At 31.7% G+C, this 23318-nt stretch overlaps 3 protein-coding genes across 4 annotated transcripts; 1 reads left to right on the forward strand and 2 right to left on the reverse strand.

The window, feature by feature from the left end:
• The first annotated feature begins 955 nt into the window (after window positions 1–955).
• Window positions 956–5392, forward strand: LOC108457644 (protein DETOXIFICATION 18-like). Of its 2 annotated transcripts, none has more exons than XM_017756701.2 (7): window positions 956–1398; window positions 2325–2869; window positions 4034–4120; window positions 4442–4498; window positions 4563–4801; window positions 4878–4996; window positions 5180–5392. In XM_017756701.2, the coding sequence occupies exons 1-7, from the start codon at window positions 1129–1131 to the stop codon at window positions 5276–5278; spliced, it is 1416 nt and encodes a 471-aa protein (XP_017612190.1). In that variant the 5' UTR covers window positions 956–1128; the 3' UTR covers window positions 5279–5392. The 2 variants fall into 2 exon arrangements, with proteins under 2 accessions (XP_017612190.1, XP_052884761.1); XM_053028801.1 differs by having other exon boundaries at window positions 4569–4801.
• Window positions 5393–6798: 1406 nt separating this feature from the next.
• LOC108457643 (indole-3-acetic acid-amido synthetase GH3.17-like) lies at window positions 6799–9603 on the reverse strand. Its single transcript, XM_017756700.2, has 4 exons — window positions 9145–9603; window positions 8951–9052; window positions 7537–8384; window positions 6799–7456 (listed from the first exon to the last, which is right to left on the reverse strand). Exons 1-4 carry the CDS (start codon window positions 9432–9434, stop codon window positions 6894–6896), a joined length of 1803 nt encoding a protein of 600 aa, XP_017612189.1. The 5' UTR covers window positions 9435–9603; the 3' UTR covers window positions 6799–6893.
• Window positions 9604–18436: 8833 nt separating this feature from the next.
• On the reverse strand, window positions 18437–22702 carry LOC108459843 (indole-3-acetic acid-amido synthetase GH3.17-like). Its single transcript, XM_017759236.2, has 4 exons — window positions 22361–22702; window positions 21628–21729; window positions 20025–20869; window positions 18437–19161 (listed from the first exon to the last, which is right to left on the reverse strand). Exons 1-4 carry the CDS (start codon window positions 22636–22638, stop codon window positions 18602–18604), a joined length of 1785 nt encoding a protein of 594 aa, XP_017614725.1. The 5' UTR covers window positions 22639–22702; the 3' UTR covers window positions 18437–18601.
• Between the last annotated feature and the right edge of the window lie 616 nt (window positions 22703–23318).

The raw sequence follows: 23318 nt of genomic DNA on the forward strand, positions 1-23318 counted from the left end.
TTAAAATTCCGTGTAAAATTGACGTTATTAAAAGTGTCTTTGGGACGATAATTGTGGTACGGTGAAATCTTTTACTTCACAATTATAGTAATTAATTTTATCACTACTACTGCTTTTAACTTTATCGGAATAAACACATTGCCCACTCTAAATCTGTTTATAACAATAATTATTATACTAATAATAAAAAATGGTAAAAAGCACGACAAAACCTTTTATATTATATATTGGATTGCATTTTAATTTTTACTAAAAAATTAGCCTATGTAAGTTAGATGAGTGAGCGAAACTGTCCTTCCATTTTGTTGTTTATATATAAGAAATAATAGTAAATTTAGCCCTCAATTTTTACATATTTATTCAATTTGACTCTTACTCTTTTATCGGAAGTAAATTAGAAAATTTTGAAACTAGTAAGGCTAAAGGGTCAAAAAGACCTTAGTAATAAAATTTTAAAAAATCAATTAAACCCATTTAAATTTTAAAATTTATTAAAAATCATAAAATTATAAATAAAATTTACGAAAATTTAAAAATATAATGGTTAGAAGATTTTTAAAAAAAAACAATTGACCCTACTCTTTTATTGAGTCGGTATTGTTATTTTTTAATAAAATATTTTTATAACATTTTAATAATTTTTTATAATTTTTAAAAATATTAAAATATTTAGCTTACTTGATTTTTTTTAAATTTATTACAAAAGCCTTTTTGACCCTTTAGTTTCATTAGTTTACTTTTTTTTTAAATTTACTTTCAATAAAAAGTATGGGTCAATTTGAATAAATGTGTAAAGGTTGAAGGGTAAATTTGTTATTGTATCTTATATATAAACACCAAAATGGAATGACTGTTTTGCTCACTAATTTAAAGATTTTTTCAAATAAAGAAGATAAAATACAATTTAGCTCCTAATATAAGGCTTTTTTCCAAAATTTTCCCTTTTTCAATGACTTTTTCAAGTCTTCCATACAAAATTAGACACTATAATTAAGAATAGCCGCTATACTAAGTTGATAAGGTCATTCTCTTTTGCTTTTTCTCTTCTTCAGAAAGCTCCCAGAAAAAAAGAAACTGAAGAAGATATAGCAGCCGTTCCCCCTTTTTTTTTTTTTTTTGAAAATCGAGATGTCAAACCCGAATATTTCAGAAACGATTCCGTTTTTAGCGGAGATCGATGATAATAACGACGAAGATGGGAGGTGGTGGAAGAATGTTTTGGATTTGGAAGAGGCGAAGAAACAAGTTTTGTTTTCACTTCCAATGATTGTGACGAATGTTGTGTATTTTTCCATAACTTTGGTGTCTGTCATGTTTGCCGGTCACCTTGGGGAGCTTCAGCTTGCTGGTGCCACTCTTGCTAATTCTTGGGCCACCGTCACTGGCTTTGCTTTCATGGTTAGTTTTCACTATTTTATCATTATTCTTTAGGATAACTTAAGTAGCGACTTAACTATGGTTTTTTTCTTTTTTGTCATTCAACTATGAAATGTTATGAAATAGTCATTTAATTATTAGTATTTTTTGTCCTCAAACTATAATAAGTTATAAAAATAATCATTTAATTATTTAATTTTGTCTTTTTATCATACAACTATATTAAATTTTGAGGTGTTTCTATTTTTACGTTAGTCAATTAGTGACCAAAAAAGACAAAATTAAAAAAAGAGAAAAAAATTATAATTTGATGACCATTTTATAACTTTTCATAGTTGATTGTCAAAAAAAAATAAAAAATCATAGTTGGGTGACATTTATTGTAGTTTACCTTTTTTTAATATTTCATGTTCATTTTACAATTCATATGTAGAGTTTGTGATTTCTCATTTTTCAATAATGTTGTCTTTAAGATTTAAACCCGCATTCCCTCATTAAGAGAGCAATCTATATTATCATAACACCAAACTCTTATTGATTATTTTATCATAAAGTTAATATACTATTTAGTACCTATATTTTGCTTCAATGTTCAATTTGGTGTCTGATACTTGCGTTTTTCATTGTCCCATACAAATACTTAAGTTTAACTTCAATATTCAATTTAGTACTTGAGTTTTTCTTTTGTCCCGATTAAGTACCTATGTTTTTTTTTTACTATAACACGCTTGCCAAATATTTATTGGACTACATGTGGTTTAGTCGAGGTACCAAATTAAACATTAAAATCAAACTTAGATATGAATTGAGACAAAAGTACCTCATATGCCAAATGGAACATTGAAATTAAATATAGGCACCAAATGGTATATTAACCCTTTTATCATAACTTCAACATTTTTTTTTTTTTTTTGTGGATGTACTTGTTTCTCCAATTTGTTTGTTAGACAGGATTAAGTGGAGCACTGGAAACACTTTGTGGTCAAGGATTTGGTGCCAAATTTTACAGAATATTGGGAATTTACCTCCAATCTTCATGCATAATTTCCTGTTCTTTCGCCATTCTAATATCAATCTTGTGGTTCTTCACCGAGCCCATATTGATCTTCCTTCAACAAGACGCCGAAATCTCGAAAACGGCGGCGCTTTACATCAAATACCTCATCCCAGGCTTATTTGCTTACGGGTTGGTACAAAACATACTGAGATTCCTTCAGTCGCAAAGTATTTTAATGCCTCTGGTGTGGTTTTCGGTTCTGCCATTGGGACTTCATTTGGGTATCGTTTACGCATTGGTTAATTGGACGGATCTGGGTTTCAAAGGAGCTCCATTGGCAGCTTCGATTTCGCTGTGGATTTCACTTGTTTTGTTATCGTCTTATGTGGTTTTGGCCCAGAGATTTGAGGAAACATGGCCGGGATTGTCGTCGGAATCGTTTCGTTTGGTCTTCGCGAACTTGAAACTCGCCATCCCCTCTGCGGCAATGGTTTGGTGAGTTCATTTTTTTCCGGATTTAAATAGCCGTAGTAAAACAAGTTACATTTAGGCTTATCAGTTGGGTCTAACTAATTTTAAGTTAATTTTTCCAAATTAAATTATAAAATTTTGAAGAGTCATTGTATTATTTTATAATTTTTCATTTTCTAAAGGACTAAACTTCTAAATTTATTATTTTTGGGCTAAAGACTTTAAATCTAATCATTTTGAGCTGGGTTAATTCTCAAAATTATACATTAACTTTAATTTAGTATAATTATCGTGTAAAATTTTAATTGTGGTCTAAATATATATTTGAAAATTTAATTTTGATTTAATCATACACATTTAAAAAATAAATTTATTTATTTATTTTTATATTAAATAAATATAATTATTTATGCATGCAATATATAAACATAAAATGATGTTATATTAATAATGGTGTTAATAGTTTACAAAAATTGGATGAAATCAAAATTTTATATATAAATTTGCATAAAATTAAAGTTCATATATATATTTGCACATTAAACTATAGTTCACGATAATTTTAACACATATCTCTTTTGAGTTTGGGTCAAAAGTAAGCATTTGATTATTTTGATCGGTTTAATTGATTTTTTCTAATTTAACTGACTTAATTGGTCTTAATATAAAATAACCGAACCGATCGACTAAGATATCATTAACCGATTTAATGAAATTGACTCAGATGTCATTAATTGGGTTAATTAAATTAAGTCAGTTGTCAGGTTGGGATAGGTTAGATAATTGGATTTTGAGTTTGGGTAATATAAATTATATCATATATTACAAATATATTTAAAATAATAAATAAATAACTATAAGTGAGTTGAGTTGATCGATTCGATTATAAATTTTAGTAATCGGTACTCCACTGTTCAAATTGACATAACTAAATTAATTAAAATTAATTAAATTATCAATTAAGTCGATTAAATCAATCATAATTGAATAATACTTTTCCTAATTCGAGTTATTTGGATTTTCTGGTCAAATTTTAACTTAGAACAAGTAGAATTAAGTTCTTTTGAATTCAAATAATCTAAATTAGAGTTTTTTTATTTTAGATTTTCGAATTTGAATTAAACTTTTAAAAATAATGATGTCAACTAAATTAAAATTTAAATAATTTTTTAAAATTGTTTTGAGCAGTTTGGAATATTGGGCATTCGAGCTTCTGGTACTATTAGCAGGATTGATGCCTAATTCAGAAGTAACTACTTCCTTGATTGCCATGTGGTATGCTCGCGTTCCACTCAAGGCGAAGTCAGAAAATTGCTGTGAGGGTTGAAATAAAATTTTAATTTTTAATAGTTTATATTTTTATAATTTTTAAAAAATTAAATTAAATTTTTATAATTTTAAAAAGGTTAAAGTATAATTTTATTTTTATTAATTTTAAATTTTAAATTTTTTAAAAGGTCAAAACAACAATTTTTTATTTTAAGGGCAGTCCTGCCAATCCCTAGATTCGTCTCTGCTCTTACTGTTGTACTTTCACTGGATCCATTTAAAAGATTTAAAAATTAATGGGATTTGAGTAAAATATTTTTGTTTCAGTGTGAATACAGAATCAATTGCTTACATGATTACTTACGGACTTAGTGCTGCAGCAAGGTGAGTTCAATTTTATTATTATCTTAATTAATTTACGGATTTTAAGCTAATTTAATTGCAACAGCACTAGGGTTTCGAATGAATTGGGAGCTGAGAATCCGAGGAAGGCAAAGACCGCCATGGCTGTGTCACTCAAGCTTTCAATCCTTCTGGCTCTAATAGTGGTTGTTGCATTAGCATTTGGGCATAACATATGGGCTGCTTTCTTCACCAGCACTGCTTCCATTATTAACCAATTTGCTTCAATCACACCCTTCCTTTTAATCTCCATTTCTATCGATTCTTTTCAAGGCATCTTATCAGGTAATTTCCCAAATATATATATATATATATATTGAAGAAATGGAAGGATTAAAATGAAATGAATAAAATGTTGCAGGGGTGGCTAGAGGAAGCGGATGGCAGGTGTTGGCTGTGTGGGCCAACTTGGTGACCTTTTATTTAATTGGAATGCCAGTTGCCGGGCTTCTTGCTTTTAAGTTTAAGCTTTATGCTAAGGTGAGTGCCTCAGCCAGATATCAGTTTGACTGCTCTAATTAATTTATTCCATTTAATTAAATAAATTATTTAAAAATATAATTTTTTCATAAGTCCTCTGGTTAAATAATTTTGTTCTTAATTATTCACATTTTAATGTAATTTAACCTTTTTTTTTATATATTATATATATATTTTCATCAGGGTTTGTGGATAGGGTTGATATGTGGACTTTCATGCCAAGCTGGTGCCCTCCTGCTTATTACTTTGTATAGAAAATGGACTAAAATTGAGCTTTCCTAACAAATTAATAATCAACCATAGTTAAATTTTACTTAATCTTCATACTTTATGGGTATTTATTTCTCGAGACTTATTTAAAATAGTGATTGAAATTTTTATTTGAGATTTATATAATACGGGTTTGTTGGTAAATGATAACAACATAAATAAAGGAGAGGAGGATTTTTATTGAAGAAAGAGATAAGAAGATCATAGAATGAAGTGTCTGGAATGTCGTTATCTTAAAAGGGTCTTTAAAAATATATATAAGGAAAGTTTTTTAGTCAAATTTTGAACTGAATTATGATATATTTTATTATAATTATACGACAATATTCAAATTTTGTTATGTTTTTTTCCCTAATGTTGAGTATCGTTTTAATGACAAAATGACTAGAAATGATAATTGGATATTTACAATTTTTTAAATAAATTCTCTTCAATTACCTAAATAAGTTTTCTTATGTGTTTATTATCTATTTATTATTAATTAAAATTGATTAAAATATTTTTAATATTATCTACACCTATAAAATTCCTTCCACAAGGATTTGGGTGGGTGAAGTTAATTTGATTCGGTAAATTTAAAATTGAACATCTTATAAATATTTTATTTAAGGTTTAAAGTGTAAAAGTTCTCAAACTTTTTCAAAAATGTAATTAAGTTTTTGGTTTTTTCACTTAATTGGATATCTAAACTGTCAAAATAAATTAAAAAAATTAGTTAACTTTAACAATTGACCATTAAAGTTGGCTGCCCTTAATTTTTTCCAGTTAAAGTCATTAAATTTATAACTATGGCGTAACATGTGGCAAAAATGATAAAAATAAAAATCAATAAAAGTTATAAAAATTATTAAATTTTAATAAAATAATAAATATCTAAAATTTATTAAAAATAGAAGAATATTATAAAAATAGTAAAAATTATAAAAAATTATAATTTTTATAAAAATCATAAAACATAGAAAAATATAAAAAATTATAAAATTATAAAATTTTTAAAGTTGTAACGAAATTATAAAAATGTAAAGAAATATAAAATTCTTAAAAGAAATATAAAAATTATCGTACCACAAGAAACATTTTATAATTTTTTATAGCTTTTATCTATTTTCATTTTTTTATCATTTTTCATCACATGTCACGTTGCGACACATGATGTCTTTAACTAAAAAACTTAGAGGTCATTAACTTCCACGGTCGATAGTTAAAGTTAATGTTCAAATAGCCTTTTTAGTGCATTTTATAATTTTATAATAATTTTTATAAAATTTTACAATTTTTTTATAATTTTAATATTTTATTAAAATTTAATATTTTTTATCACTTTTATTATTTTTTATAATTTTTTTGCCAGATGTCACGCTGTGATTGTGACACAATGTCGTTTTAACTTACAAAAATTAGAAACAAATAACTTTAATGGTTAATACTTTTTTGGTGTATTTTACCAATTCAAGTATTCAATTGAGTAAAAAAATGGCTTAATTATTTTTCCTTTTTTAATTTGAGGACTTTTTACATGCTTAAACTACATATTAATAAATATATTCGAATTATAAAATAAATTTATGAAATCAAATTTAGATATTACAAAAACTATATACTTAGAGAGAGAGAACCCACCGCGGATTCAACTTAAAAAGAAAGTTTTGGGACTGAAAAACTTTTCTACCACCCCGGAATTCAATACCTTCACGGCTTCCTCAGACTTAATACAACAAGGTGTCTTGTATTGGTTGATGGAAGCTCCCTTTGATACATAAAAGTCCATAAGTGCATCAAATGTTCCATGCTTTACCACTCTCAACTCTAATGCTGCAATTTTATTGGCTTCTCTAAGGGATTTATATGTGAAATCCAATGATTCTTCCACTATGGAGCAGCATTGTTCCATTATCTTGGCATCAAGTTTTAGGCATCTAGTACTTTCTTTGAACTTGAGTTCCCAAAACAATACATACCGGCCTGGTATCGATGATGTCTCCGCATAGCTACTGAATGTCATCAGCATGAAACCAAGTGGTTCAAGATGGCGTTTTGCGTTCCCGATGGCCTTCAAGAGGTCTGCCTCGCTTGTTTTGTCCATATCAATACTCAAAACAGTATTCTGTCGTTCGACAAATTGGAACTGTGGAGAGTTGTTATGGAAACCGGTTAACTTGAGAACATCTCCAACTCGGTACCGATACAGGCCTGAAAAGACAATTAAAACACTCTATTAACCAAAAGAAATCTAATGTTTCAAATCTAAAACAGGAAATGGGAAATATTACCAGTGAAAGTTGTGACAACAACCTCGTAATATTGACCGAGTTTCACATTTGCAAAATCAACAGGTCCAACATTTCCATTTGCATTTGTGATTTCCGATGACCATTGACTTGAAACACCATCAAAATCGGATTCTTGAGCCTTCTCTCCCCCGTCTTTATCCACAGGGAGAAACTCAAAGTATGCCATGTTTGGGAGAAAGGTGTAAGAGACATCGTAGGGGTTGCTTAGAGGATTTAAATTGATCCCGAAAGTAGACTCCGATGAACCATAACTTGGTGAAACTAAAGGGACCCCACCACCATAAAAATCAAGCAATGAAATGTATTGGCTCATGGTACCAGTAATGACGGAATTAATATATTTTGCTTCAGGCCAAAGTTTCTTAATAATCCCTTCCCATGATTCATTGCCACAGATGTGTTCAATCGTATCAGCCAATTCTGGATTAGGCCTAGTCAGGATCAATGACACTGCGTTCCTACAACCAGGGTCAGTAATCCAATCACTAAGGCAACCAGTTCTTATATTCGAACACAGTTCATTCCAGTGATCTTCTAAGAACTTGATGCTCCTTGCCAAAACGGATCCAAAGATTGAACTGATTGAAACAACATGATCACGTCGTAGCAAACCAGTAAGCAATTGGCAGTACATACTTTGCTTGTGGTCCAAGCAGAGGATCGTCTCAATAGGACTTGTGCAGATTTTAGGCGCACTTTTTTTGAAGCTATCACTCATGAAATAGCACGATGAGAGTGTTCTCACTGTTAGACCTGATGGAGTTTCACTCCCTTTCTTGACAAAAAAAAGGCTCATAGTTTTGCCTTTTTCCAAGCCATCAAAATATCTGTCATACCATTAAAAGAATGAAAAGAAAAGAACAAGTTAAACTAGTTATTTCTTTAGACTATGTTACTCAAACACGGCGCGAGTGTGTGAAGTGTGATATAGATGTAAATTTTTCCCAAGATGTTTATGTTTCTACATCATTCTTCAAACCTATATCCTTATATGCACCACCATGAGTGTTAAACATGGACACTAGCAAAAATAAAGAGTCGGAGTAATTAGATTTAAGCTACATAGTAATAAGTAATACCAACAAATTAATGTGGGTGGTAAATTAAAATTTCAACATCACATTACACTTTGGATCAAAGTTCATGGCCTTTTTAACTTTTAAAGGATTGTGGGTGATTTGGGTTTTGTGATTCAGGTGTTCTGGTTAAGTGCTGATCTTGGCTCCAATTTCTGCCTTTTTGTGTTTTCTAAACAATGCTCAAGAGGTATTTGATGATTTGCCCCTTAGAATAACAAAGCCTGGGTATTCTTTTTAAGGAAAATTTGGGTGATTTTGTAATGGTAAGTGCCCAACTTTTTTCAATAAAAATGCAGAAAATTAAGGCTTCTTACCTTTTCACGATTGGATCAACCAGGGTGAGTTCTAACGTCTTTTTCTCAAAATTTTCAGCTGTCATAGGTATCAACTTCGGCTGCCCTCCTGAAGTACCAGAGCTGCATCAAAATTTAATGCTTTAAGAACATAAAAAACTTACTGAAATCTTTCAAAAATTAAGAGTAAAAAAAACTAAGAACAAGTTGCATACCTTTGGATGAACTCGGAGATGGGGTCAGCTAAAAGGATATTTGAAGTCTCCCCATTGGCAATTCGATCGATGTAAGGCTTTATATCTTCGTAAGTAACAATGGGTACATTGTTTTTGAAGAGTTGTTTATCAGTTTGGCCATGGAGGAATCGACTTAGATATTCAGTTCCAGCATTTCTCATCAGTATCTCCTCTAATACTTGTTCTTGAATTCGATGACCATTTTCGGTTAATTCCTCCAAAAATTTCCACCCATTTTCATAATCATTCGTTTCCATCTGATCAGCCATGAAAACAGGGATTTTTTTTTTTAATGAGCTGATAAATATTCTAACACTTCAAAGACAGGATCACGATTTCTTTTTGTTGATATGTTTGAAGTGGGATAGACGATTATGATTCTGAAACTGGTTGACAAAACTGATGTGATGGCGGCCGTACGGACTGTACACCGCACAGAAAGATAACAAATCCTTTAAATTAGTGCATTAAATAAAAAATTATAAAAACTTTTATAAATAAAAAATAAGAATATACGTTAAAAGTTAAATAAATAAAAAAAAACATTTGGTCTCATTATGAATTTCGTTAAATTCTACTATTAGTCCTTATACGTTATAAAAGTTATGGATTTAGTCTTTATACTTTAATTTGGTCATTTTTAGTCTTTGTACTTTTCAAATTTGAAAATTTCAGTCGTCACCATAAGTTTTTATTATTTCCAAAATTTGATGGGCCAAATACATTATCATATGTGTAATGTTATATAAGCTTATTATTCACATATTACTTACAAAAAATATAGTTAATAGATTAACGACTATCATTTGTGTCAAGATTGAAATTTCAAGATTAACGATTATCAATTAATGGACTTCTGTTTTCATTCGTTGGTCTTTGCGAACATCTTTGTCTTCAAGATAGTCTTTGGCAGACATTCCACATAAGATAGTCTTTAGTGGACTTCCCTTTTGCTGGCGATCTTGTTGCCAATACACATTTAGGAATAAGTTTTGTAGAACCGTCTCACTTCCTCATGACCCCTATTGACTTGTCTGTCACTTTTGGAGGACTCTTATTGACAAATACTTCTTTGCAATTACTTTAAAGAAAATACTTTTTTTCTACACATATCTACGCATAAGACACTTTTACATATTCCTCCTGCCTTCGCATCTTGACTGTACCTCTTATTAGCATACTTGCTTACATTCCTATACGCTATAACTGTTGTAATTGACTTTGTCACTCTAAGGGTTTCCACATATATACCCTGACTGGCTTCCCTGTCTACTATCCTAGTGGACTTCATTTTGCCAAAAAGGTGTACCTATCCTTCACTAGATCATGCCATGACTCGCCATGGACTTTTGACTTCAAGAATTCAATAAACCCTTTTAGATGTGTCGCTTCATAGAGCTTATAGATAACCATTTTCATGGTTTCGCTTCGTAGAGCACGTAGATAACCATTTTCATGGTGCCGCCAAACTTCTTCAAATTGTAACACCCCAAACCCGGCCTAGACGTTATGGCCAAATCTGGTGATGTCATATGGAATGGATTTTGAAAACGGGGTTATCTCGGTAGAAACCAATTTCGATTATTCAACTCGTATTTGTGTATATTTATTCCCAAAATGTTTATTTAATTAGTCGAAATGTCTTAAGATGTACATCTTTTTAGCGGAAGCTTATAAAATCATTAAGTTCAGGAAAAATCATTCAATATTTTTAGAAAGCCTTTGTTCTTGGTAAAATCTGAGCTTTTGTCAAGTTTGGAAGCATTAAAAGCATAATACGCAGTCAAACCCAAATTAAAACAATAGTCCGAAAGTCCACATTTTACAAAAATACCCAAAAAGGAATAAAAAATTTAAAGTAAAACCAAATGGGAAATAGTATGTAATAGGTGGTCACCGTCAAGTACTCCGTTGCACTGATCCGCTAACTCTTTAGATTACCTATATAGATCAAACAGAAAAGAGTGAGTTTACGTAAACTCAGTGTGTAACCCCACAAAATTAAGCATGCACACACATTCAGTAAAACAGAATCTGTTAGATACAGATTCGAGCCTAAGCCCATTACAGATACAGATACACAAATCAGAATCATAATCTTACCCCCATCCTTTACACACCATCTCTGACCATCCGTACACACCATATAGTACCGATGCGGCACATAACAGATATAATGCAACCATGCTGCCAGATAATAGTCGTAAATTACCTTTTAGACCACTTCTTCCAATATACATCATCCCAACCCCAATATCAGGTACACAAAAAAACACAAGTATAGAAAAATAATCTAACATGCTCACATGCTTATGATCGTATACAGATAGTAGATAATAGTGCTGAATTCTAATCAGATCAGAATATCAAACAGACAGTTCATATAGTTTAGGGTTTAATTAGCTCTTACCGACCCTACAATAAGCCCACAGTCGTTTGGGACGACTCGTGCAACCCTAGGGAAAAATTCAGATAAATGGGCCTACACGTCCGTGCGGTTTGCCTGTGTGGGCCAACACGCCCAGATTGGCTTTGCCCGTGTGGATCACATGGCTTGGCCTAGATATCACACGCCCGTGTGGGCCCACACGCTCAATTTGGCTTAGCTCGTGTGGCTCACACGGCCACACTCTGGTCATTACATGGTTGTGTCTTGCTCACGGCCTAGCTTTCGTCGATCACACAGCCGTGTAGCTTCAATAGTGGGATTTTTTGGCTTTCGCCGAATCTCATTTTTCTGCATTTCGGGTACACACCTGATTCTGTTTCGTAGCAAACCCAATCCCTAGACCAACAAATCCTATATTTGCCAACAATTGATCATATTAGTCATATAAAACGTGTGATTAAATTGAACCACATCAAGAAAAACAACTCTTAAAACGTTCAAAAATCCTTACCTTAAGACGAACAACGATAATTTGCACAATTAAAGCGTCGATTGGAAAACCCCAGCACCTTGAACCTCTCTTAAACATAAAACGAATCCATTACCCACTGATTCATAAGCTAAAATAAGAGATGCATCTACCAAACTTACCGGTAACATACAAAGAGTACCAAAATAACAGAATACCGAGCTTTGGCATCAAAAAGGAAGCAGAGAGGATGACGGTAAGAAGGAACAAAAAGAAAAAGAAAAGAAAAGTGACAAAGAGTAGAAAAGACATAAATTTTTTTCCTGGAGGCGAGAGATTTTTGGGAAAAGATGAGTTTCACTCAATTCCCACTACTTCCACAATCTTAACCATCCACTACTCAGAATTTTAATTCCACTGAAATGCTAACACAAAATTCGAGCAAAAATAATATTCATGCTCGCACAAGGTTTCGAACACAAGACCTTCACCAAACTAACACTTAACTTAACCACCAAACCAGCAAGCCCATTCTAATGTAATATAACAATCAATTAAATATAAGTCCACTAAACAGAGATAAGGCTTAATTCAGAAAAATAATAAAATTTGCTAAAGGTAATGCTTGAACTTAGGACCTCACACACACACCCAGAACACTTAACCACTAAAGCAAAGGCATAGTTGTGTTGGATTTTATAGAAGTAGAAACAAAAACTTTGGAGCGTTACACAAATCCCCTATCAATCCGTCCATTCTTTCATTATGCCAATTTTTCTATCTTCAACTGACCTGCCTTTTATATGCATACATTTCACGAATAACATTATGCTTACTATCATAACGTGTAGTATGCCATATGTTAATACATCAATACACAAACATATTTTGCATCCAGTGAACATACTTGCAAGCATTCAGATATTTATACATATTTATTCATACATAACTTTCTTATTTAACATAATCATATACAACCATGGAATTCAAACTAAACCCATAGCAAACATACAAGCAGAACATTTAAGCAACGCCGTTGAAACCAATTTTATAGGGTTGAAAAATGGGGATCGACTTTTAAAAAACGAAAATTGGGAGTCGCCACCAATCTTTTTTGTTTAGGTGTGATCGGATCACCTAAGAATTTGGTTATTTTAATAAAATATTTCTTTTTACTAAAACAATGATTTTGGCCTACGTAAATATGAGAAAACGGGTTCGGGAGTTGGTTACGTATGTAAAAGGATTAGCACCCTCATTACGCCCAAAATTGGTACCAAATCGATTAAATACTGTCCTTATGTCTGAGGTTTAAAAGAGTTTTTGAAATGTGGTTCCTTTTATAATCATTTGAATATGCCAAATTGGTCATCAAAATTCTCTTGTTTCAGAGGAATACAGCATCACATCCAGCACAATAGGACACGATCCTCTATACCTTCGAAAACACGATAAATTTCGACTTCCAAAAGTTTATATGTTGAAAATTACAAAAGGATGCCCAATTATTTAGTCCAATGAAAAATTAAAACCCAACACGGTAGGGCACGATTCCTCGAACTTCCAAACATTGAACATGGCCTCGCTTTAGCATTTAGAAAACACGAGTGGAATTCGAAAGGAATATTCGATTATTTTGAACAAACGGGAAATCGCAACCCAGCACGATAGGGCACTATTCCCCGAATTGCCAAACACCGAACATTACCTTAATTTTGAAAAATTTTTAAAGACATAAGTGAAATTCCAAAGGAACATTCGATTGTTTTGAACAAACGGGAAATCGCAACCCAACACAATAGGGCACAATTCCCCGAATTGCCAAGCATCGAACATTGCCTTCGTTTTTAAGAATTTTTAAATGGATAATTATAAAACTAGCTTAAAAAGCATTAATTTGACTTGAAATAAAACGAAATTAATCTTAAAGATTTGGATCTCAAAAAACCACATTTTGTAAACCGAGTGAAAAACAATGATATGGGGTAATACACACGTAAGATACAACCAATTAACAAACTAATAATTAAGTATAACTAACCTAGGAAAATATAATCGAACTCACAAGCATGGATGAACAATGATTGATTTAATGATATCAAAAAAAATGAATATGGCACAACCAATATACATGGTATACAAAACAAAAATGGATAAACTACAAACACAATATTATTAAAGCAAAGATTATGAAAAAGGAAATTTGAGTCCAAATAATATGCATAAACATGTTAAAGATGATGTATCCATTTAAAGTTGACAAATATACATGCATATAAAATAGTATTTAAATGTGAAATTTTAAATCAAAACAATATGTAGTAAAATGTATTCTAAAAAATGACTCATGTACGTAAAATATATATATATATATATATATAAATTTAAGAGAATTCACAAAATAATTTAGCATGGGACTAAATATGTACATAGAATTAAATTATTTATTATACATGAGCAAATATACATGAAACATTTGAACAAGTGTTATAGAATGGATATTTTGAATCAAATAATATATGAAGTAATTTAAAATAAGTAGTTTAAAATGCATAACATCCAAAACAATTTAAATATCGGTGGAACAATTTAGGCTAAGTAATAAAATTATTTTAGAATGAATAATACAAAAAGATTTAAGAATAGACTATATATAAAGCTTTTAAAAGTAAATACTATAAATAATCTTAAATAATATATATAGTAAAACAGTTTACAATAAATAATGTGAAGAAAAAATGAAGTTAAAAAGTTAAGGATTAACTTGTAATCAAAATAAAACATGAGGGATAATTTATAAATAAAAGAAACCCAAAACAGGGACCAGTGCGCAATATGCGCAGATGTGCAAGGACTAGAGTTGGAATTATTCCATATCCTTGTTGAAGCGCGGACCCAATTGCAAATAAGCACAAATTACAAGTCCAAATTAAAAAAATAGAACAAAACCAACTGGATGCGATTGACTGCACTTGCGAAAGGGGAGGACTTGGCATGCAAATAACTCCTCACCTCAAAAATGCGCGGATCCCAGGGGCAAAGAATTGGATTGGGCCGGGTATAGCCAGTACAGCACCGTTTTGGAGCCACTGGAACAGGCTCAAAACGGCACCGTTTCTGGTCCTTTAAAAAGACTGAAACCAGCTTCCTTCAGTCGAATCAAACCCTAGCCCCTTTTCTTCTCAACCAGCAAACCTTGAACCCCTGGCTTTGTACACCAATCCACCACCAAAAATGGCAACCAGCAATTTTGGGGCCACAAGGGGTTGTTTTTTTTTTTTTAGCCACGAAACCCCCTATTGTCTTCGATTTCGACGAAGCAAGGGAGAATGGACAGCTTATTCGCAAGGTATCATCCTTTCTCTTTTCTTTTTTGAATGTAAGTGATGAAAAAAATCGAAAGAAGCAGGTAACAAAATATCAGAAATGGATATCACCTTCAAATATTGGTTGTTGTTTTTTTTTGTATTCTGTGTGTATAATATGCGTCTGTAAACTTACAAACTGATGAAATACCTTGGCTTTATAGCTGAAGGGATTAAAATGATAGAAATAAATAAAAAAAATACAATATTCTTTGTTTTTGTCTTTGTTTTGTTGTGCTTTCGTCCTTTTTGCAGGTACGGAGTATGCGTGGCTCGTGTACAGGGCTGTGTTGGCGCTTGGCGTGAGGCGTACGGAGGCGCGCATGGTGGTCGTACGGTACTGGAGGCGCATGGAGGCTGGGGCTTGGCTGCGGCGCAAAGTGGGAGAAGCCCTAGGGTTTCTATTAGGGTTTTAATTTTTCGGGCTTGCTGGGCTGTGAATTCTTGGGTCTAGACTTGTTTGGGCTTGTATTGGGTTTGTATTGGGTTTGGGACTTGGGTTATGTAATTGGACATTTTAATGGACTGTTAACATTTGATTTAATTTTTATTTATTATTTTTATTTTGGATTTTGGTTCTGACGTGGGCCCGGGCAAATTGGCCCGTTTACAAACACAATAACCAACAAACACACAAAAGTGTAGTATGAAACTTACCTGCTATCCTTCGTCCTTGCCAACTTAGCTTTTTCATATGCTATAGCCTCCTTCGCCTCGGGCGTGCTGGGAGGCGGCATGGGCCCCTGCCCCTAAATGGAAATTTTCATTTTAGGCCCTTGAAATTTTTTAAAAATTTTAAATTAGTAAAGATAAAATTACACTTTCTCCCCCTAAAATTATAAAAATTCAATATAATCCTTTACAAATTATAAAAATATAAACTATAAAAAATTAAAATTTCATCCGGCCCCCCTAAAAAATTTTTTTGGCTTCGCCCCTGTTCACCTTGAAAGCTAAATATGATAACCAAATATATCGATTAAATTGAAAGAATTTGAATTTAAACCCAGAATCTAATATCATACAAAAACTTTTTTTTCAAAGATTTCAGATATCCTTATTTCTTTTTTTCTCAATTTTATGAATACAGAGAGATGAAGAAGCTTACCAACTCACCAGATTCTCTACTTTCCAGACTCAAACTTCACGATCACTATCTCATGTAGAGCTTTCATCAACTTTCTCTTCTTCGGAGCAACTGAAGAAGATGATGTAGGCGAAAAGAAAATGAAATAAAAATGAGAAGAATTTTGCCTCTTGAAAAATCCTTCTGACACATATATATAACCATTCTTTCACGGTCACCAAAGTCTCAAATAACCTATTCATTAGTAATCATTCTACTTCCTACTAAGGAACCAATTAGTTCCAACTTAATTGAACTAGAATTGAAACCCAACTTATTATCATTCAGTCATTAAAATTCCTAGATTTTTCAGTAGAGCTTGTCGACTTAATATCTTTTGCAATTAACTCCTAAATCTTTCTTAATTATTGGACCTTAATTGAAATCAAGTGTGACATGCCTCAAATGAGTCGACTCCGGCTCCTTAACAGATGAAGAGATTATTTCTTTACCAGTCACCGTTTAACCTTGTAGAACGTAAAGATTGTCGGTCTTTCAACCTTTCTTTAGAATGAGAGCTCCACAAGATAACTTAATGTTGCTTGACTCGGTGGTGATCCTACAATCTTTTGAGTTTAAATTTCCCAATGAGATGAGATTCTTTTTCAAGTCAAGCACATGCCTGATATTTGATAGTGTCCTAACGATTCCATTGTACATCCTAATCTGAACGGTGCCAATACCGATTATCTTACAGGGTGAATTGTTCCCCATAAACACAAGTCCACCTTCAACTGGACTATATGTGGAGAACAAGTTCTTGTTTGGTCACATATAGAAGGAGCATCTCGAATTCAAAATACACTTGGACGTAAGTTTAGACCTTTTCGCTGTAGACACCAACAACCAATCATCACCATTGTCTTAGACCACACTAACATTAACTACCTTAGCCTTCTATTCCTTGTAGCTCTTAGCAACCCTCTTGTTTTTTATTTTTCAACTTATAACATTCTGCCTTTATGTGACCCAACTTCTTGCAATAGTTACATCTCTTGTCACGATTCTTCGACTTTGATCTCGACCTAGATTTGTTCTGACCTAGATCTTTTGGTTGTTGCCTGCTTCTATCAACCAAAAGTGAAGCTTGACTACCAAACTTGCTACCCAAACCTAACTCATTATCGAACTTTTCTTTGTTCAAAAAGTTACCTTTCACATCTTCAAATAAGAGTTTATCTTTGCCATAAATCAAGGTCTTCCTAAAAGTTTTATACGAAGGGGGCAAAGAGCACAATAATAGCATAGTTTGATCTTCATCATCTATATTAACCTCGACATTTTTCAGACCATTCAAGAGAGTAACGAATTGACTGATGTGACCCTTAAGTCCATATGGTAAGTGACGTCAGGCATATTTCGGGCTTTTTTCGATTTCTCATCGATCACCTTTCTAAGTGCTTGCAAAGAGTTTGATAAATGCGAGCCCCACAATATGTAAATTGTAATAAAAACTAAAATTGTAAAAATTATCATAATTTTGTATAAATTGAAACTAAAAATATTAAAGGAATTAAACTTGTTAAAAAACAAATTCTATAACAAGTATAATTGAGTAAAATGTGCTTTTAGGTAATCTTACACCGTGAACAAATTTTATATTTCAACTAAATAAACCAAATAAAATAATATCACATTCCCCGTAATTTTGCAATTTTATAATGCCATTATTGAAAATAATCTAAACAAACCAAACGCTTGGAGTACTTTTACCTTTCTTTTTAAAGAACAATATTATTATTTAAGATTTTGATATTTTGTATTTTATATGATAATTAAAATATTCTTTTATATTCTATATTTTCTATGACCGTTCGAGAGATGAAATTGATGCAATCATGGATTAACAATTCAATCGTTTAATGGATGAACCAATAGATTGATATCAAGAAGGAAATCAGGAACTAAACTTGAAGAAATAATTAAAAGCAAATACAATCATCTCATTGATTCTTTTAACAAATTTGCTAAGAAATTCAACCAGATTTAGGAGACCAAAGAGACAACACTAGCATCAAAAGCTATATTTATTTCCATCAAAGACTCACCTGCTAAAAAGATATAAAAAAGCTAATAAGATTCCAAGTTCATGCAAGATTTCCATTGCTGAAGAACTTCCCAACAACCCTGGAATCCAGTATTTCAATGGCTTCCTTAATTTTAAGGCAACAAGGTGTCTTGTATTGGAGAGGTGCAGCACCCCTCGATACAAAGAAATTCATCAATTCATCAAATGCTCCGAATTTCACCACCCTGATCTCCAACGGTCCGATCAAATTCATCTTCCTAAACAACCTGTAAGTGAAATCGAGCGATTCTTCGACTCTACGGCAGCATTGTTCCATCGTATTAGAGTCGAGTTTTAGCTGATCAGTGTTGCTATCTCTCAGCTTTAGCTCCCAGAACAGTACATATCGACCCGGTATGGACCATGTGTCGGCAAAGCTACTGTATGCCGTCAAAAGAAAACCGCGGGGTTCAAGTTCGATTTCCGCAGCTTTGATAGCCTTGCTGAGATCGGCTTCACTTGTTTTGTCCCTGTCGATGCTCAAAGCCACGTTTTGTCGTTCCACAAATTGGAATTTCGGAGATTTGTTGTGGAAACCAGTTACCTTTAGAATATCTCCAACTCTGTATCGATATAAACCTGCAAAAGACAAACAAGAAATATGATATCATGCTAAAATGAATCAGTAAAAATGCATTTCCAACGGAAATTTTTTTCGAATACACCTGACATTGGAAGGGTCAGATTGGTTTTTAGTTGAATTACTCTGATAGTGGTCAAAATTAGTTTCAGGTTTGATTTCGGGTTTGAGTTACTTCGAGTATTTTCATTTAGTTCCGATTATTTTGGGTTTTCTTAGTCAAGTTTGACATTGGATTTAGAGCATTTTGAATTGTTTGTTCCAGTCATTTTAAGTTACTTTATTAGGTTTGGATTATTTTAAGCTTATTATTTTAAGCTTAGGTTTTTCAGTGTTTTGAAACCGGATTGGTAGTTGATCTGATTAGATTACCAATTTTTTTTATTCAGGCGGTTCAAGCAAATAGATTATTTAAAAAAATTAGAAAAATAAAAAATATGAAAATGAAAAATCAGTTCAATCAATTTTTAGTTCGATTTCAAGTCAATTGATTTTATATCTCTCATTGATAAATACCCTAGTCGATTCAGTTTAATCAATTGGGTTCTGACATTACTAGCTTTTTAAGTTTAGTATATTAATTTGGGTTACTTTCAAGTTCAAAGTGACTAGGTTTAAGTTATTAACTTTTAATAGTGAAATTAAACTGAATCGAATTCAGATTAATCAATTTGAATTTTTATATCGAAGATTTTGATTAGTATAAAAGATAGAAAAGAGAGATGAATTTTTTTCTTCACCACTTTGTTACTTTGTAGCTTAATAATTAGATTGAAGAATTTTCCATCCTCAGTATCATGTAGAGCCAAACGGATGTAGTCTACGATATTTTTCAGAAAACAGAAAATTTGAGATAAATTACCTGCCAAAGTTGTGACCACAACTTCGTAATACTGACCGATCTTCACATCAACAAGATCAACAATTTGAGCATTGCCATTCTCCAACTTTTCAATGGATTCTTCATTAGAGACGCCATTAAAATGAAGCTTTTGAGCCTTTTGTGGGCTCTCTTTATCCACAGGGATGAACTCAAAATAAGCCATATTTGGAAGAAATGTGTAGGAAACATCCCAAGGCTTGTTTAAAGGTTCCATATTGATCCCAAAACATGCTTCTGAAGAATTATAAAACGTTGAAATTATAGGCAACCTTCCACTATAATAATCAATTAAACCAATGTATTGACTCATCGAACCCGTAACAATGGCATCGATATACTTTGCTTTAGGCCAAAGTTTCGTGATTATCCCTTCCCACGATTCGTTCTCGAATATCGGTTCGAGTAAATCGGCTAATTCCGAATTAGGTTCTAAAAGGAACGACGACATGGGAGTTCTACAATCCTGTTCGGTGATCCAATCGCTGAGATGGCCGGTTCGGATGTTGGAGCAAATGTCCTTCCAATGATCTTGCAAGAACTTGATGCAATTGGGAAAAGTCGAAGCGAAGATAGTACCGATACGGAGAACCTCGTGTCGTCGGATTAGGCCGATGAGTAACTGACAATACATGCTTTGGGGCTTGTTTAAAGACAGGATGATTTCAATTGGAGTGGTGACATATTTACAGACAGTGGTTTTGAAGGTGGGGCTTGATAAGTAGCTAGATGAGAACATTCTTGCTTTTAAACCAGATGGAGTGTCGAAATCTGGGTTACTGAATAAAAGGTACATTCCTTTGCCTTTGTCTAAACCCTCAATATGTCTGCAGTTTTTGTCAATTTATTACAAACAAGTTAAAGCACACATTGAAATTATGATCATAGATATGGATACGTAATATAGGTACCGTAGATGATAGTAGTATTGAGTTAAATTACTATTTGGGACCTAAATTTGGTAATAATTTCACATTGGAACTTTAACTATTTTTTGGTTTAATCTAATATTGGGGCCTGAATTAAGAAATTTTTCACATTGGGACTTAAAACTTTTTTTTGTCAAAGTTAATCTCTAAAATTGGTAATTATTCTCATATTAGAGTTTGGAGTTAGCAATTGTTCTCGTATCAGAGTCCGAACTTTAGGGTTTTTGAGGAAATATCAGGGGCTAACTTAGACTAAAAAAGTTCATACCACAATGTGTGAATAATTGCCAATTTTAGGGATTAACTTGGACAAAAAAAATTTAGCCCTAATATAGGAACAATTATCATGTTGAAGGACTAACTTGAAAAAAAAATATTCAAATCGAAAAAAATTGTCAAGTTGATATCTCCAAAAATAATTTAATCCTTATATTTTTTAGTCAAATTATAACTTTCATCATGGTACTATATTCAATTTCATGAATTAATCATTATAATTTGATTTGGTCCTCCTATAATTATTTTCTATAGAACCCTAAATTATTATTGATATTTAAATTATAATAGTGTTTATTTATTTTAAAAATAATTTGGGTTTGAATGTGTTATTTAAAAGGTAGAATTATTATTATAAAAGTGTGGGTAAAGATGGTTACTTGTGGATCACAGCTTCCATCAACATAGGGATTGAAGCCCTTTTCTGCGAGCATTCAGCAGTGGAAAGTACATACTTCGGCTCCCCTCCCGAGGTACCCGAGCTGCATCAAAACTTTGTTACGCCCAATTTCAATTGAATTCTTAATCCATGGCTAATGGTATCAGTTAATATTTAAATTTAGTGTAACAAGTGAATTTTAATATTAAAATGATTTGAAAAAAATCTGAACTCAAAATTACTTTAAAATAACTAAATTTAAGTATTATACTTAATGAAAATTTAAGATGATTTGATAAACTTGAAATATCTTGAGTTTAAGTGCTCTATCTAAATAAAAATATATAAAATGTTTTAAACCCTAAATAATTTAAACTCAAATAATTTGAACTTAAAATATATAGAATATAAAATAGTCTAAACTTATATGATTCAAAAATCTTGAAATCTGATTCAATTGAGATTAACGCAAACCAATATGAGATCAACTCAACCTATCTAATTGATAAGTCTAGAATCTAGGGACAAATGTGAGAGGTAGGCCTCTACTAGAAAAATTGAAATTTGACCCATCAAAATGAAATAAATTATGTATCAAGTCCTACAAAGATGATGAAATTATAAATTAGTGCATTATAAAATTATGTTATAAAATTTATTTTCAATTCTTATCTCTTAAAAAATTTTGGATTCATCTCTACTAAAATCATAAAAATATATATATTAATTAGTACCTTAGGATGAACTCGATAATGGGTTCGGTAGTAAGGATATTCGGAGGCTCCCCGTCGATGACCCGGTCGATATAAGACTTGATATCTTCGTAAGTAACAAGGGGAACATATTTTTTGAAGAGTTGCTTATCAGTTTGGCCATGGAGAAACTTGTTCAAGTAATCAGTTTCAGCATTTCGTTTCAATATGTTCTCCAATATTTTCTCTTGTTCTTCAACGGCATTGCTTGTTTGTTCCTCTATTTTTTTCAAAACATATTCAATCCTACTTTTCTCCATAATGAACTACTTTCAAGTGTAAGACTCTTTGAATATCAGCCTACGAAATAAAAACTATGCAACTTGGGAGACATGCATGGTCTCAAGATTGATATTTATAGTGAATAGCTTGGATTATTTATTACAAAATCAACCTTACGTAATGAATATATCACAGGCTCTCTCTATAATAATCATAATCGATAACTACATTTTATTATAATAGTCAAGTTTATGATAAAATCGATTTTTATATTTTACTTTTACCATATCTTTGACGGCAAACATAAAATGTTTAAATTATATATAAAACGTATTAATATTTTATTAGATTTCAATAATCTTTAATAATTAGAATTATATTTATAAATTTTATTAAAGATGCGAGTTAAATCTTATTAATTAATAATATTGTTAATATATTATAGTTTTTATTTTGAAATTAAAAAATCAAATATGATCTAAAACTCAAATGTCGGTATAGATGTTTCAGATGCTGTTATAGGCATATAATCCCTCCTCAATCCAGAAATAAGAAGATAATGCACTTCAGCGCACTTGAATTCACATCTTTCTGAATTGACAATAATACCCATATCAATCGAATTAAAACTCAATCAGAAAATATTGATATATTAAAGTTTATTAAATAAGTTTATGAAATAGAATAAACAAAATAAAAATGCATCCTTTTTAGGGTA

The sequence above is a fragment of the Gossypium arboreum genome, chromosome 5 (assembly GCF_025698485.1).
Source record: "Gossypium arboreum isolate Shixiya-1 chromosome 5, ASM2569848v2, whole genome shotgun sequence".
Classification (NCBI taxonomy): domain Eukaryota; kingdom Viridiplantae; phylum Streptophyta; class Magnoliopsida; order Malvales; family Malvaceae; genus Gossypium; species Gossypium arboreum.